The 17,052-nt window shown below is 33.0% G+C and overlaps 1 protein-coding gene across 1 annotated transcript in view; it reads left to right on the forward strand.

Moving 5' to 3' along the window:
• Positions 1–16,677, forward strand: part of LOC124371926 — a gene marked incomplete at its 3' end in the record, with an annotated part of 49,838 nt that extends 33,161 nt beyond the window's left edge. The window contains exons 4-11 of the mRNA XM_046830297.1: positions 2,763–2,999; positions 6,039–6,141; positions 7,318–7,342; positions 7,384–7,514; positions 8,489–8,636; positions 12,430–12,580; positions 13,509–13,710; positions 16,543–16,677. Coding sequence (XP_046686253.1) covers positions 2,763–2,999; positions 6,039–6,141; positions 7,318–7,342; positions 7,384–7,514; positions 8,489–8,636; positions 12,430–12,580; positions 13,509–13,710; positions 16,543–16,677 — 1,132 coding nt within the window. The remainder of the gene's footprint in view (positions 1–2,762; positions 3,000–6,038; positions 6,142–7,317; positions 7,343–7,383; positions 7,515–8,488; positions 8,637–12,429; positions 12,581–13,508; positions 13,711–16,542) is intronic.
• Positions 16,678–17,052: the final 375 nt, after the last annotated feature.

The raw sequence follows: 17,052 nt of genomic DNA on the forward strand, positions 1-17,052 counted from the left end.
ATATTAATTTTGAATGCTGTGTTTAGCTTCAGTTCATAATATCATATTAGTTTACCATTACATGATGATAGTTCAGTTGTAAAAAAAACACCATATGGTAGTTTATTTGGCACATTAAGTTATTTTCTTTTTTACTTGTTGTATGATTAAACATAGTTGGTTTTAACAAGAAGTTATATATGAAAAATTAGTTATAACATTAATGCTCAGTTTGCTTGTTTTGGTGATTTTTATTTAATTAATTTCTAATAGATGGTTTACAACTTCTCATCCAAGAAAATAAAATAATTAGATAAAACTGATTTAATGTTCCTCAAATTAACTTTTTTTTGTATTTAAATGACTATCATTCAGGATGATTTTGTGTCCCATTTTCACATCTGCTCTTTTCTAAATTTCTTCAGATATTGATTTCAAGATAATACATTGTGACTAATCTCCACTAATCGTTGTCAACTTGTAAATATTTGACTTTGGTTCAGTTGAAATTTTCATTGCAAATTTGGATGTTCTATGTTGGAAATATTTTTGCAGACATAAATATAGTGTAGTACATAATTTAAAAGTAATATTTTATGCTAAACATGTAGCCACAAACCATGTTTCTGCATCCCATTCTTTCTCCAGGTCTTGAAAAATGTTTTAAACAATTTAATATAACTATGCTGTCTATGTACTTGTATTACTGGTAAAATGGTGTTCCACATATGTTTAAGAACTATAGTAAGAAGTAATGTATTTACAGTACAGCATTATAAGTACCTTTTTACTGTTATGAAACTAATTAATTGTTCTTAAATCATTTTGGTGCAAGTTAATTGCTAACTTCCGTCAGTTCAGTAAGCATACCAGGAGCATTCAGTACTGGCTGGTTTATACCTTCCAGTAGCATTTATTTATACTAAGTATTTGGTACCTACAATATACCTACATACAAAAATACCTACAAAACTAACGAAAATGGCAAAACTTAGCTTAGAAAATTCCAAATGGAAAGTTAAAGTGGAAAATGAATATTCACCCGAGTTTGAGGTAAAAACAGGGGTGAGACAGGGAGACAGCCTCTCTCCATTACTGTTCAATTTAGCCCTGGAAAAAGCATTGAAAGAAATAAGAAATAGGAAACTAGGTATAAGCATTGGAACTAAGATAGGAGCACTGGCATTTGCGGATGATGTGGTGTTAGTTTCCAATGACAGAGATGAACTGATGGAGATGACAGGAATATTAATAGACAAAACCCGGTCAATAGGACTAGAAATTAACGACGCTAAGACAAAGTTGATTTATTTTAGGCGAGGAAATAATGGTAGAGAAGATTTGGAAATACTGAACCATAAATTCGAACAGGTTGAAAGATTCAAATACCTCGGAGCAATAGTTAAATCAAAGAGTAATGAACTAATAGAAATCCAAAATAGAATAAATTTGGCAAATAGAAGCATGTACGCATTAAATAATATTTTAAAATCAAAATTACTGTCTTACAAAACAAAATTAAGAATATATAAGACTGTTATAAGACCAGTTCTTCTCTATGGAGCAGAGACATGGATTTATAGATAAACAGGCAGAAAAGAGATTGGTTACATTCGAGAATAAAATTTTGAGGAAACTTTTCGGACCTATTAGAGATGGAGATGGATGGAGAATCAGCCACAACCAAGAAATCAGAGAGATGTTTCAATCTCCAGACGTTGTAGGAGAAGCAAAGAGCAAGAGACTTCGGTGGGCAGGCCATGTGATGAGGAGGGAGGATGACAAATTGATTAAAGAGGTTTGGAAACACAATCCAGTTGGAAGAAGACCTCGAGGTAGACCCAAAAATCGCTGGAAGGACCAGGTGGAGAAGGACTTGCGGAAATTGAGAGCGGGTCAGGGGGATTGTGAAGACAGGGAGAGATGGAGGCAGCTGGTTGGCGAGGCCAAATACCACCTAGGGTATCCATGGCCATGAGAGTAAGAGTAAGTAAGTAAGTATTTGGTACAGCATAATCCAATGTTGTCACTTTAAAATATTTACAACACTATATCTATGTTCCAATAGAATATTTGTCAATAACTGTACCATATTCTTTCAGGAATCCCTTTGTTCAAAACACTGTACTTAGTTTACCAATGTGAAAATGCATCCAGATGCTCTTGATAAGGTAGTATTTAACTTATTGTTTGAAATATCTTCAAATAAAAGTGCTTTCAATTTATCCTCTTGAATTTTCTGTAGTAGTTTTGCCCTCACCTGAATCAAAAGAGTGTTTGTACAGGAATGAGGACATGGCAGAGTACGATATGTTGTTGGACAGCGAGATTCCGCTGCACGTCATGTGTTGTGGTGACTTCATATCCATAAAATGTGTTTGTGCAGGAATGAGGACATGGCAGAGTACGATATGTTGGACAGGCGAGATTCCGCTGCACGTCATGTGTTGTGGTGACTTCATATCCATAAAATGTGTTTGTGCAGGAATGAGGACATGGCAGAGTAACGATATGTTGGACAGCGAGATTCCGCTGCACGTCATGTGTTGTGGTGACTTCATATCCATAAAATGTGTTTGTGCAGGAATGAGGACATGGCAGAGAGTAACGATATGTTGGACAGCGAGATTCCGCTGCACGTCATGTGTTGTGGTGACTTCATATCCATAAAATGTGTTTGTGCAGGAATGAGGACATGGCAGAGTACGATATGTTGGACAGCGAGATTCCGCTGCACGTCATGTGTTGTGGTGACTTCATATCCATAAAATGTGTTTGTGCAGGAATGAGGACATGGCAGAGTACGATATGTTGGACAGCGAGATTCCACTGCACGTCATGTGTTGTGGTGACTTCACCTGTATCGTGGCCGGCTCACTTGATAGTGATGTAGCCTCCAGCACGGACCTCGCTAGCGAGCAGTGCTTCTTGGAGGAGATGCTCACAGTGCAAACCTCGGTCCTCAAACCACTAGCGAGGAAGTCTAACCTAGATGACATCATTGCTAACTTGTGTTCCAAGTGAGTATTTAAAGATAGGTCCTTTCTCCTGGTGTACAGGCAACAACAGTGTTTTTGTGCTGAAGTATTAAATTTTATAAAATTGTATTTACACTTGTACAATTACTGTCACATAATGTGAACAAGGATAAGCAGTATTATCTTTTCCACCTGCTGGTAAATTTTTCTAACACGCCAGATATGATTTAAATGGGTTTTTTTAAACTCTTATAAGTTACTATTATGGTTATGATTTAATAATAAATGCGTTGCAAAACATAAAATAACACAAATTAAGTGGTTTATTTTAATAGTGAAGACAAAAAGCAAAAGGGTATTTTCAGTCTGGCACACTTATAGAAGAATACACTGATCCCGTCAACTTACACCCAAGCCAACCACTGTTAATTTGAGGGGGGGGGCCCTCTCTCTAAACTTTACCACAGACCAGTGACCCTCAACTCCAATGCCAACTCTCGTGTCTGAGAGTAGTGCCTTAGACAACACAGTCATCCTGGCTTGATGTCCTTGGATCTGCAGATAGATCACTTATGATTTTGCTCATTCACTTATCACTTGGGTATCGCTCTAATACGTCAAAATTAAAGTTGTAGTGTGAATAGGGTTAAATACGAGAATTTATTACAGATGCGTTGCTGGTTGTTGTGGGAATCAAGGCAAAATCTGTTCACATAACACTAATATCTTGTCAATGTTTATAATTGAAATTCTAATATCCAACACTTGTCTTCCAATTCTCGTGTACAACTGTCCTACACTGGTCACATCATGACACTGCTTGTGTGCCCGTATAGACCAGCAGTTTTTACTGTCAGGCACAAAACTTGCGCAATATCTTTCCAATGTAAAACGTAGCTTAACTATTGTCATCAGTCAACACTGCCTAGCATTTTAGAAATGATACATGCAAAAACTGACAAAGCAATTTTTAGTCAAAACGTATAGTTTAAGAAATGTGCTTTAGATTTTTTAATGATTAATATAATAGTTCAGAATTACATAATATTTATGTTTATTTTACAGATTACATTTTTTTCTTTAATCATTATCGCATGTATTGTTTTTAATGTAACAATTTTAAATTTTTTTATTAAATTTGAAGTAATTCAGTGGTACTAAAAAGTTGGTAGTACATTTTCAAAATATGCATTACAAAAAGTTATCTTGTTGGTAACAAGTTTACATGGGAATGGGAAGTTTGTTGTTTGCATGTTTAGTTATGGTTTTAAAACTATAAGATGTCCTAAGTATTTGGAAAGTTTTCTTCTCTGAATATGTTATGCTATTATTTCACCTTCCTTCATGATTTTACATTATATCAAGAGATATAAAAAGTGTTATGTCTTCAGACTTGTAAAACTATTTTCTCATGAAGCTTCTGTAATTTTAATTTAATCATGTAATTTTTTGTAAACTTTGAATAGTTCCATGGTGATTGGACGTATGTAACGTATTTTAAAAAGGTTATTTTACAGACATCCGATGTATCGGACATCAACAGGATAGGAAAAACCTAGACTTCATCAGCAAAAGGGTTAAAAAAGAATCTATTTAAATTTTATGTTTCTATTGTAAACACTTTTAGTCTAATATCATCTGTCAATAGATAGACAATTTTAAAAACTTAAGTTATGAGGAGACCAATATACTATTTTTGTTATTGCTTAATGTGTTCAGTAATTACCACATATACAGAAATTCATGTTATAATACATAAAAAAATACTTGGAAAGTAAAACTTTTTCAAAACATGGCGTTTTTGTGTTTAACACATACATTATGTACTGTTTATGAAGGTTAAAATATAAGTTGTATTAAGTTTTAAAATACTCTTTATCATACCTATAGTTCTTCGTAAACATCACAATATAACAAAAATTAAGATTTGAGTGAATGTTATTATATATTGTTTTTCAACATGTCTGAAAATTTGGATTCAGAATCGATTATAAGATATTCCCGCTATCTGAAAATTTGAATGTTAAGAGCAAAAATGTTAAAAGAATCATCATTGTAAAAATTCACTAAATTATTACTTATGTATTAGTTTTGTTGCTAAGCAACAAAATGGTATGTTTTGTTTTGTTAACGTAAAATGAACATATTTTTGCATGAAAGGTATATAAAGCACAATATTGCTAGAGAATCTTCTGATCTGTTGGCCACTGAAAAATGTTATGTTAATTATTGTAACTGCTGCTCTCTCTTGTTTTTTATTGTTTGTTCAATTTTATAAACCTACCTAGTAATATTTTATATAATTTATTTTTATTTCATTTCCAGTTTAATCTTTCAGTAGTAAAAACTGGAAGACAATAATGTTAAAAAAAAAAAAACAAAAGTGTAGAGAAAGTTTTTCTAAAGGTGTACATTTGGCAATAAAATAGAACGGACACTTTACTCTCATGAATTGATAAAATAGCTTGGCACTAGAAGAATTGAAGAAACTGGCTGGTTCAAGAAACAGATTTTTAATAACCAGATATACAAAATCACTGAAGAGATACGATAACTTCTTAAAGGTTGAATGAAGTGATGTTAAAAAATCAAGGAACAATATAGTTATGTATGTAATAAAATTTCCTAATCTGATTTTTCTCATATATCACTAGTTCATTTAAACTTTTTTTATCTCTGGACTGTTGTAAATTCTGCAAGAACTCTATGTAAAAGGATTAACTCTTATAGTCCCAATGCCTGTATGTACAGACATTTATGAGAAAACTTCTACTGCGATAATTTTTAATGTATTATAAATTTTTTTGTATATAAACAATAAAAATGAACCAGATTAAAAGAAAAAATATTCATAGTAATATTTTAAGATTAATCAGCTGTTTAGTTTCAAATTTAGTCCAAAACAACACAAAAAATGTAGCTTTTCTAAAAAGATTAATATTACTTTTATAGTTTTTAAAATATTAATCAAAACTTTTTATTTTTGTGTTCGGTTTTTTTTTTCAAGTAATACATTTTATAGTGAAATATTTTTTAAAGTGTCATTTCTCTTGATAATATTAATTGTATGAAATGTTGCAGATACACAGATCTGTTACAACTAACTGCCGTAAATGTGACGTCCATGTCTCAAGGCACGAGCAGTTTCAAACTGCTACAGGATCACATGGATGAGTATTTACAGGTTAGTACATTGTAAGGATATTGAATAGATATTCCTGTTGGAGTTGTGACAAAACAAGTTTCAACATTTTTCATTGTATATGTTTCATGTTAAATAGGTTTATAATTTTGTTCAGAAATTATAAACATTTTTTTATTCAATACATAGATATGTAGGTATTTTCTACATCGTACCAGTCCTGTAGTAATGGTATCTGTACTAGGGCGTAATGGCATTAAATAATATATTTTTAACTTGATAAATTTAAGTTTTTGAAATGGAATTAATGTCCCTTTATAGTCACTTAACAGCCCAAAGTTGTTGATAGTGAAAGTATCATTAAGTTATCAATTAATAGTCAAATTAGGAACATTAAATGGCCTTAGCTAATAACTTCCTCACAGAGCCAACATTTTGTGAAAATAAATTCTGTTCCAGTCCTGTGGAACTAAATTGTTTAGTTTTTCTAATATCATAAAAAAAAATCACTTGTTTAAAAAATGTTTTATCCTCTAATAATTCAAAATTGTAAAACAAATTTTTAAGAATATACATTATAACCAACAGTATCAGATAACAGATAGAGATGAGGTTAATCATCAATAAAAAGAAGAAGACAATACAGGCGATAATATTCCTAAAATTCTCATTCTTGTGGGATGAAGATCTTGGAAGTAGCTATAGGTTTACATCAAAATGCAAGGGGGCACAGCCCTTGACGAAATATTTATTCAGTATAATTACAACATTGCAGTAAAAGAAAGAAGCCAAGAGCTTATAGTAAAAATCAATCAGACATTATTGAAATATAATATTGTGTGTAGTTTGTATTTAATTGTAAGGTACATAAATAACACTAATTAATTGTGTGAACAAACTGTTGTTTATTAATCAATATTGAGTTTTTCTTATCTCTAATCTCCATGTTTTATCATATCTAAGGGAGTCCCGATTCTGTTTACTTCAGTTAATTAGACAGACTTCTACTGTATCTCAGTCTTCGAGTTCCTTATGCCATGAGTATAAGGGAAATACTCCAAAGTCGAGAAAAAACTGTGATTTCTACTAATTATCAGGAAACACTTACTACTGACTAGCTGTCGGGTTTCACTTCTCAATTATTGTTGAAAGAATACAGTTGGACTGACTAATCATCAAAATAGATTTAGATATTAAACATCTGTTGTGGCCATGCAGGTGTATGATGTAATATTTGGGCGCGGTCTGCGATATGATCGCCATGAGCGGGTTCTCACAACTAAGCTCGTGTCGTAGACATCCCTCCCAGGCTGGTGGCCATCTTCTCCGACAGGCTACCGTCTCGCAAGACTTCCCCTGAGGCAATACTCACTTGCGCTTTCACACATCCCCTCAACAGGGTCTCTGTTTACAAGGTAAGCATTGGACATTCCAAAATTGTCTTTTCAGGATTGGATTTATATTCTTTACAGTAAGTTATGTACCACAATTTGTCAATTTCAATCCAGTTTGTTGTACAGGACATTAATAACTATCCATTAATAACTAGTTAGTAGGTTGTATTTCAGTTTCAAAGTGATCCAATGGTACGTGCTGTTTGTGAATGTTGAGTTTAGCTCCAGTTCACCTTCTTCTTACATGCAGTATCTGAAATATGATGCTGTCACAGAACTTGACTCCTGAAATCTGGAGTCCATGTTCATCTGAAGAAATCCAAAAATAGTCGGTGACAAAGAACAGTATTTTAAACATGAAAATATCAACTCATGACAAAAATTATTGATAATCTAGATGGAGTAAAGCTGACTACTAGAATAAAACTAAATAGGACATGCTTTGATAAGTTTGTACGAGTCATACAGAGCACATGAAACACAGCCCTTTTTGTCCACTTTCTACCAACCATAGGCCAGTTAATGTGGTTTCTTATAAGAAAAACCTGCTGGTTAAAAGTCATTGACACTTTTTTCCAAGAAGCTAGTTGAAATATGGTCTGTTAAAAATCTAATGTACATAAAATGTTCTTAAACTAGCCTAATGTGCAAAAGAGTTACAAAGGTTTTGTTTACAATTCCTCCTAGATACCCTCATTCATTAATATTATCCAATTAGTACGTACAATATTAAGTCTATTGCTCTACAAACTAATGTCCATATAAATACCACATCAGGTTTAGAGCCAGCCAAAGGAATCACTGATTGTAATGGAAGCTCATTTCAATGTAAGTGTCATTGAGTGTGTATGTGTGTGGACATTTAATCTCTTTAACAATCATCAACTGGGATAATATCTGCTATTAGACATCTGTTGGCTAATGAAGTACCAGTTTATTCACTGTAAGGAGTTTGTATAAGAGCTGTTTCTCTGAAACTTGCCAATATTGCCCAGATGATGCTGTCCCGTGGACAGAGCCCTGTGCCTCCGGAAGCGCTCAAGTGGGAACAGTTCTGTGACAAACAAGACACGATGCGCAAGCCAGGCCGACAGCACCAGGAATGTTCTGGGAGAGTTGTGGCAGACTTGTGGATATCCTCAGGTATCTAATCTAAATACATCTCTACAAGAAAATAAGTTAAATAAACTGTAGAGTTCACAAGCATTGCTTGTTTTATATAGTATTAAAATTTATAAATTTTCAAGTAATGAACTGTGAAAGAAGGATATATATACAGCTTACTATCAAAAAATTAATATTTTGTTAGGCAAAGCGTAACCTTGATGTAATATAGTCAAAATTAAAAAGCTTACAAATCCATATAGGAAACTGGTAACTCAAAGGAACTGAATTTAAGTGATGGATGATTTTATGAGTTATGGGAAACATATTGTAAGGTACATTTTATATTCAGATGACTGTAACGGATGAATAAGTATAACTTAGTTTTAGTGTCTTGAGATTGGTTCATAACAATTTGATAATAAATAGTCCAATGATAGTAAAAATTAAAGAAATCATGCAATAATTAAAATTGGCACTTAAAATACAGTAAAATTCTGTATATATGGTTTGTTTTTGTAGCTAAACTGAAACCATGAATATTGTCAATATTCAGCAAAATAAACAACTAGAAACAAAAACAATAAAATAAACTGATTCTTGTTTTTTTTTTATATGCCTTTTAACCCTAGAAGTGTGGAACCAGCATATTTTATGTCGGTTGTAAATTTATGTGTGTTGTGCGGAACTAGCATATTGTATGTCGGTTCAGTTTTTCATTAAAAATAATTATTTTATCTTTAAACAATCACCATGTTTTTGGTATCATTGAAAATTGTGAGATTCCACTCTACAATTTTCATATAAACGTTTTTTTTTCTAACATCAATATTACGGTCGTGGTGAAATGTTTTTCTGAAGACGTCATCATTTGAGTGGAATTTTCGCGGGTGGCCGGGTCCAAAGAAATACGTCATTTTTCAACCAATCACAGCAAGTTACGTATTGCCCTGCAAAACGGTGCTGTCATATGTCAATAGACGCGTGAATGAAAAAGTTCTTTCTCCAGTTGCAAACAGAAAAGTCATTATAATGAATAGTTTGATTTACTATGAATATTCTAAAAAGGGACAATTTTAAAGTTTGTAAAACCAGCATATTTTATGCTGGTTAGTACAATAACATTCACACAGTTTATTTATTGTCAATAAAGAAAATAAAAAAAACAGTGTAAAGTGAAAGAAACGATCTACCGTACAATCTTTCAGCGGTAAATTTAGTTCAGTAGGTTTCCGGCAGTGCGAAACGAAAAGATGAATCACGGCGTCGTCGCATCAAGACCAACCCAAACCCATCCCTGTCGGCCATTGTTGAACATTTTATTTCACCCACGAGCTTATTTTTTTACCCGATTTTCATAATTTAGGTCTCTATTTTTTCAGGTTAAAATACTCTACTGCATAAATGCATATTGAAATGACAAAAACATTATAAAACAATGTTATTTTGAACTATACTATCTATTGTTTATATAGGCTATTCTCAACAATTTTTAACAATGCAAGGTTTTACAATATTTGACGCACAACATTTATTTTTTACTCAATTTTCAAAAATTATTGAGTGTATTTCTGTCAAACATTATGTGCTAACATAATATAACAAGTAAAAAAAATGTTTTCATATTTTTTTTTACATTGCAAACCAGATTATTTTTTTATGAGTAAATTCTTCAAATAACGTGCGACTGTTAACAAAAAAATGTCATAACTCAGTTCCTTCTCAAAGTATTTGAACATATATTATATTTTATTTTAGCCAAACAAACATACTTACTAAGGGTATATTCAAAAAATTACATAAACATAAAGTATAAGTGAAAATTTGTAGCTTGTTTCTGAATTTTGTTACGAAATATTTTCATTTTTCAACAGATTTTTTTTTGTAAGCTTATAATAAAATAACAGTTTATTTTGTTGTTGTTTACTTTTAGTGTTTTTCAAATAGCATGTATAATTTACAATAGAAAACTGTTTTTTCATATAAATATATAGTCACATTTGGAGGTAAAAAAATGAAAAGCCCAAACCCCTTGTACATTTTTGTACATTTTCGCTTTTGTAAAAAGAAAAATTGGCAAAATTACAATTTTTGTTTAATAGAAATTTTTTTAATATATTTTTTTTAATTTGGCATAAAATTCTCTAACATTTTATACATTTAAACATTTTGACCTTACTGGTTAATATTTCAATACCTTACAGAGGTCCAAACTTGAAATTTTCATATAAAACTTTTTGCAATTTCTCATTATTTTCATAAAAGTATATACTAAACCAAAGAATATCAAAACATTTATTCCTATTTCAAATAGTACAACTTCTGAGAAGAAAAAAGATATATAAACACTATATGTTTTCCTTGATATTAAGTTAAAGTATTTTTTTTATATTACGAATTTTTTTAAAAAAACCTTGCAACACGTCAAAAATGGACTGACGTTTTATCTTTTGGTAACATGGACACACTTCTAGGGTTAATGGTTATTACTTTGTCAAAGTAATTCGAGAACTGGTCTTAGGATAGAATGACAGGCCGGGCTGATGGCACATTATCTAGACGTCAAACCATACAATGTAGTGGTGGTAAGTTGTTGCGTCCATGTATGTCAAAACTATATTGAGTGGTTAACACGCGAGCACATGCACACCTCGGCAAATTGCCGCATTTTTCTAATATTGAGTGCAGCTGTTTTATTGTTTGCGGGAGAAAGTTGGGCGGCTTTGTAATCCTCGTGCAAACTATCCCTCTACGTGACCTTGGGCTGGGTTAGTGTCTTGCCGGTCGCCGGGATGTGCAGTCCTTATGTTATGTCAAGCGCTACCCCCCAATTGTGAGCAGTTTTGCCTACGTGCGTGCTGTCCAGCGATTTTACCGTTAGCGATCTGCTGTCGTGTAATTTGGTGTATTTAATATATGATTATAGATACATTGTGTTTTAAAAATTAGTTTTAGTGCGCAAGTTTTTGGATATTGAAACTTAAAAAATCTTTATAAGGTAAAATATGGATACATATGAAGAGGAACAGGAGACGCATACGAGACTTGTTAGAGTCAGTTCCAGAACCACGAACAAGCGAATTAGAACGATGTAATTATCTGACTTGAGTGATGTGAACGAATCCTGAAATTATTCAAAACTTTAGTCAAGACAGTGATTCTGAAGAGAGCATTGGGGATCTATTAGAAGAAGACTAATGTTCAAGAACGTAGCGGAAGTCGTTTATTAGCAGCCGATCGACTACAGGACATAGCAGCCGATAGACCCCAGTCTTCAGGACTTGAACACCGCTACAACCTAGTCTCCCAGGACATAGAAAGCCACTAGATCCCAGTCTTCCAGGACTTAGCAGCCACTGAACCGAATCACCAGGACTTAGCAGCCGCTAGACCCAGTTTCCAGGACATAGCATCTGCTGGACCCAGTCACCAGAACTCAGCAGTTACTGGTTACAGGTAACCAGCAGTTATTACAAACGAGTGCAATAATTAGTCCATGCTATACTGGTAGAATAACTAGATTAAAATCCCAATCCTTTGGTTTGGTCCAACACTCCTCAAAAGAAATCATCACGAGCTAGAAGTCACAACTTTATAACACAACTTTCCTGGCCTAGGCGCGAGGCAATCAGAGCAAAGTCCAGAGCTAGAATGTTGGATGTTATTTTTTCCCCGATTCTCTAATAGAAAAACATAGTTTCATGTACTAACAAGAAAATTGCCCAAAATAAGGCAAATTACTCTTCGAATTCGAGAATGCCAAAGAAACTGACTACGTTGAAATGAGAGCATTATTAGGCTTGTTGTATCTATCTGATGTTTGTAATTTCAGGTGTACAAAATACTTTAGATTTGTGGCGAAGTGATGGTTTTGGAGTAGAGATATTCAGACTGGCCACGGGAAGTGAATCAAAGTTGCAAAACTTACGGTTTGATAATGTAAGTGGTGATGACAGAGAATTGAGAAAGTCCCAAGACAAAATGTATTGCTTTAAGAGAACTGTTTGAAAAGTTTGTTCAAAGCTGTCGCAGCAACTACTCTCACGGAGCATTCGTCACATTGGACGAAATGCTGCCAAACTTTTTGCAAGTGCCCCTTCCGTGTGTACATGCCTAAAAAACCAGGAAAATTTGGTATTAAAGGTTTGGGCACTGACAGATTATAAGACTTTTTATACTTTCTAGTTTAGAAGTTTTTATTACGAATCAGCATAGAGGGCCCTTTGCTTTGAGCACATCCACTCGTGATGTAGTTAATAGAATGACTTCTCACATAGCTTACACCGGCCAAGAAATGTCACAATGTGATAATTACTTCACTTCCATTCCCATTGCACGTGATCTTCTGCAGAAGAAGTTAACACTGGTTGGTACACATCAGAAAGAATAAACCAGAAATCCCTCTAGAGTTGATCACTGAAAACAAATGGAACGAGAGACCAGTAAAGAGCTTCCATGTTCGCATTCACACACAAACTGAGGTATTGGTATCTTACAAACCTTCAAATAAAAAGTTAGTCCTAGCTTTTTTTGTCTACTTTCCATGACACAGATGATATTGACGAAGAGTCCGGCGATAGGTGCAATGCCCTCCATCATTACATTTTACAATAAGACCAATGTGGTGTTTGATGTAAATGATGCCAATGCAAAAACAATATTCCGTGTCAAGAATCTCTACCCGTTGGCCACTAACACTGTTTTTTTTCCTTCTTAATGTTGGAGGTATTAATGCTTATGTTGATACACAAAGCAAATAATCTAAGAGTAGCTGACGATACAGTCCTTCCAAGAAGATTGTTTCTCTCGAATCTAGGGCGACAACTTTTAACAGACCTTGTACAAAGAAGAGTAAATGACAAACTATCATTACCTCGTCAAATCAAAGACAGATTACCTGACATATTCAAGATTCGACCTGCCCATATTCCTGTCCGATGTGCAGCAGGCTCATCAAGGAGGCTATGCAAAAATGTGGTATATGTCCGAGAAGGAAAAATCGAAAAACAACAAGTTTTTTTGCAATAACTGTCAGACACCGATCTGCAAAGAACACACTGTAGCTGCAATGCACAAGATGTTCAGAGTGAAGCAGAAGAAACCAATAATGAAAGTATGGATTTTGAATAGAAACCCAATTCATCAAGTTTTATCAAATTTCATACTAAAATTATTCTTCCTTTTTTTACACAAAAATAAATGCGCAAGTGATTTTCTTTGTATTTAACAACAGAGTAGGGCTACACAGGTAATTAAAATATAATTTTGTTTTCATTTTTAATCAAAAGGTAAATAGTTTATATAATATTAGAAATATTCTTGTATATCAGTGTAGTCCTAGTTATGAAAAAATAGTATAAAGTAAGTTAAATTTTGTTTAAATTATACTTTTAGAAATATTCTTGTATATCAGTGTAGTCCTAGTTATGAAAATTGTATAAAGTAAGTTAAATTTTGTTTAAATTATACTTTTATAAATACTCTTGTATATCAGTGTAGTCCTAGTTATGAAAATAGTATAAAGTAAGTTTAATTTTGTTTACCCTTTAAGGACCAAGGGACACATGTGTCCCCAGAATAAAATTTTTTTTTCTATATGCCAGTCAAGTTAATATTCATAAATATTAATTATTACCGATTCAAAAAGCTTAGAAATACATTTAAAAAATTATTCCCGCTGTAAAACAAAGTCTCCTTTATTTGATTAAAAATATATAATTATGCAATGTAATTATAAATGTATTTCTTAGTTTTATTATATTTTTGCACAAACATTCTTAATGCAAATTTGGATGAATTGCTTGATGGTATTATCATAATACAACATGACCAATAAATTTAGGAAGAAAATCTGATAATATTATTTTTTATTTGCTCATAATTACATTTTTTTTTTTCGTTGGGACACATATGTCCCTATGGACTGTGAGGGAATTAGGTTGGCTAGCCTTATTGAGAACAGCTGACTACAGTTTCCTTCAGTTTGGCATATTAGATTTTGAGGTTATGCCATTTTATTCTTCTTACTAGTTAGTTAGGGTATTGACTTGAAGTTTGTGAGATAGATTCTGTTAGTGAACGTTTATTTTACATAAAACCAAGATGAAAATTTGAGAACTCAAAAGCTATTACATATCTTGAGTACCGACAAATGATAGCGCGAGGTCTAATTGGTGACTACAAAAATAGAATGCGTTCACTTCCCAATACTCCATTGTCAAGGAAATCTAAAATATAAGACCCTCATTGAAGCCAGAAGATATCATGAAAAAAGACAAATATCAGACGTCGATGTGTTGAATGTGCCCAAGAACAAAGTAGAAAACCGAAACAAACTGTATATGTGTAATATGTCAAGTTCATTTATGCTTTACCAATGAAAGAAACTGCTTTGAACAGTTTCACTAATCAACATAAGAACAACGTTCTATTGTTATTTTTTTATAATAAACTGACACGTTTTCGAACATGTATATTGACGAGCAAGTTTTGTAATTTCATAATTTTGTGAATAAAACAACTTTTTATTAAATAATATTTACTTTAAACACCTAAATAAACATACAAAGACTTGTAAAATTACAGAAATATAGTGAAGTACTCAATTTACTAGGTTTTACTACAGTCCGCTTGGGACAAATATATGCCATTGCAGTATCTTTGTCAAGTTCCGTTACAGTCCGTAGGGACACATTTGTCCCCATGCCATTATATAATAAACTAGGTGTACTAATTATTTTAAATACAAATAAATAGTTTAGTTACATAACTGCAATATATTTACAAGAATAACAACTATTTTTTCATGCCACATTTCTTATGGTCCTTAAAGGGTTAAATTATACTTTTAGAAATATTCTTGTATATCAGTGTAGTCCTAGTTATGAAAATAGTATAAAGTAAGTTAAATTTTGTTTAAATTATAACTATAATTTAAAGTACTCTATTTCTAACAATAACTAGTACATCATTAGGATAAATATAAAATTATCATAGATTTTTAGATACTAAAACATATAAATTGTACTGATTTTTAAACAATTGTGGCATTATTATTACTTTTAAACCTGATTCAAACAATCGCGGCAATTTGCTAACATGGCGTGCCAAGGCGTAGTTTAAACGAAACTATGATTTTACTGTATATTTGTAAAATATTTATTTAAATAAATTGGAAAACTATCATCAAAGAATATTAATACCTAGAATAAGTTAAGATAATGGACTACACCCAACAATTAGTACTACAGTATAGGGATTAATGTCAAGATCGTGAGAAACAATATAGTAAGATGTGAGCAAATTGCCGTAGTGCGTGTCCTCGTGAACAAAAATGGGTGCGTGTGCTCGCGTGTTAAATACATCAGACAATTCCTAATTCCATTCTTACACCACCAAATAGTCCCGAGACCTCTGTAGCCTCTTTCACAAGGTTTCATGCCGTCTAGTGACCTAATAACAAACACCAGGTGGCATGTAAATGTGTCAGCTTCAAATTTATTCAAATTTTATGAATGGAAATTTCTACTATCAAGAACTATAGTAAATTTAAAGTAAGCTGAAGCTAAAGACTCATTGTGTGTCACCCTAAAGGAGGATCCTTTGTCATCATACACTACCAGTTTTCATGTCAATTGATCACAGATTTCAACATACCTCAGAAGTCACAGAACCTAACCTCCAAATTGTTGGATTATGGGGCAAATTATGTCTATTATTTTATTTACATAACTGCAGAGCACACTAATTTTAAACTGGCTGAATAAGCAGGTATAATTTAAATCATTATTTTCCTGTGCTGCATTCAAGTTACTGACAGCAGAGATAAACATGAGTTGCAAATCAATGAAGAATGAATCGAATTCGTGTTGCATTGTCATGTTACACAGGACGCCTCAGCGGAGATTGATGAGAGAGTCGAGGTCACATCCGCTGACGGTTCCAGAATGTCTCCAGGTTCTCCAGTCAGTGGTTGATACTGCTGTCCGATGCTCTTGTGTACATCTGTGGAGCGACACAGACAGTCTATAACCTGGACACTCTGTGGGTGGAGACGAAGCCTGACAATGATACAATCCAGGTACACAGTGCAGTTTAACTGTTCATTATTTACAATCTTTAATTAATCTTTTCAACGTTGCTATGGAAGTACGCACCACCTTATTGAATACAGCAGAATATAAGAGAAATAAATGAAATGGAACATAGATACATAATGTTTGTCTGGAAGGAATAACAGGTGCTGCTATCACACCACTAAGGACTAAGCAGTTGTCATCTGCAGGTATTTACAGTGGGTGGGAGATCCTTACGATTATTTTAATCACATGGTTTTTGGCTTTATAGGTTGCCTCAGGGAGCTCTTCCTGTCTTCTTACGTTTCTTCTTCTTAATTTTTCCATATTTCAGTGTGGTAAATATGTTGGTCAAAGAATTTTCCATTATGTTTTTCCAG

This window comes from Homalodisca vitripennis, unplaced genomic scaffold, assembly GCF_021130785.1.
Source record: "Homalodisca vitripennis isolate AUS2020 unplaced genomic scaffold, UT_GWSS_2.1 ScUCBcl_2256;HRSCAF=6820, whole genome shotgun sequence".
Lineage (NCBI taxonomy): Eukaryota > Metazoa > Arthropoda > Insecta > Hemiptera > Cicadellidae > Homalodisca > Homalodisca vitripennis.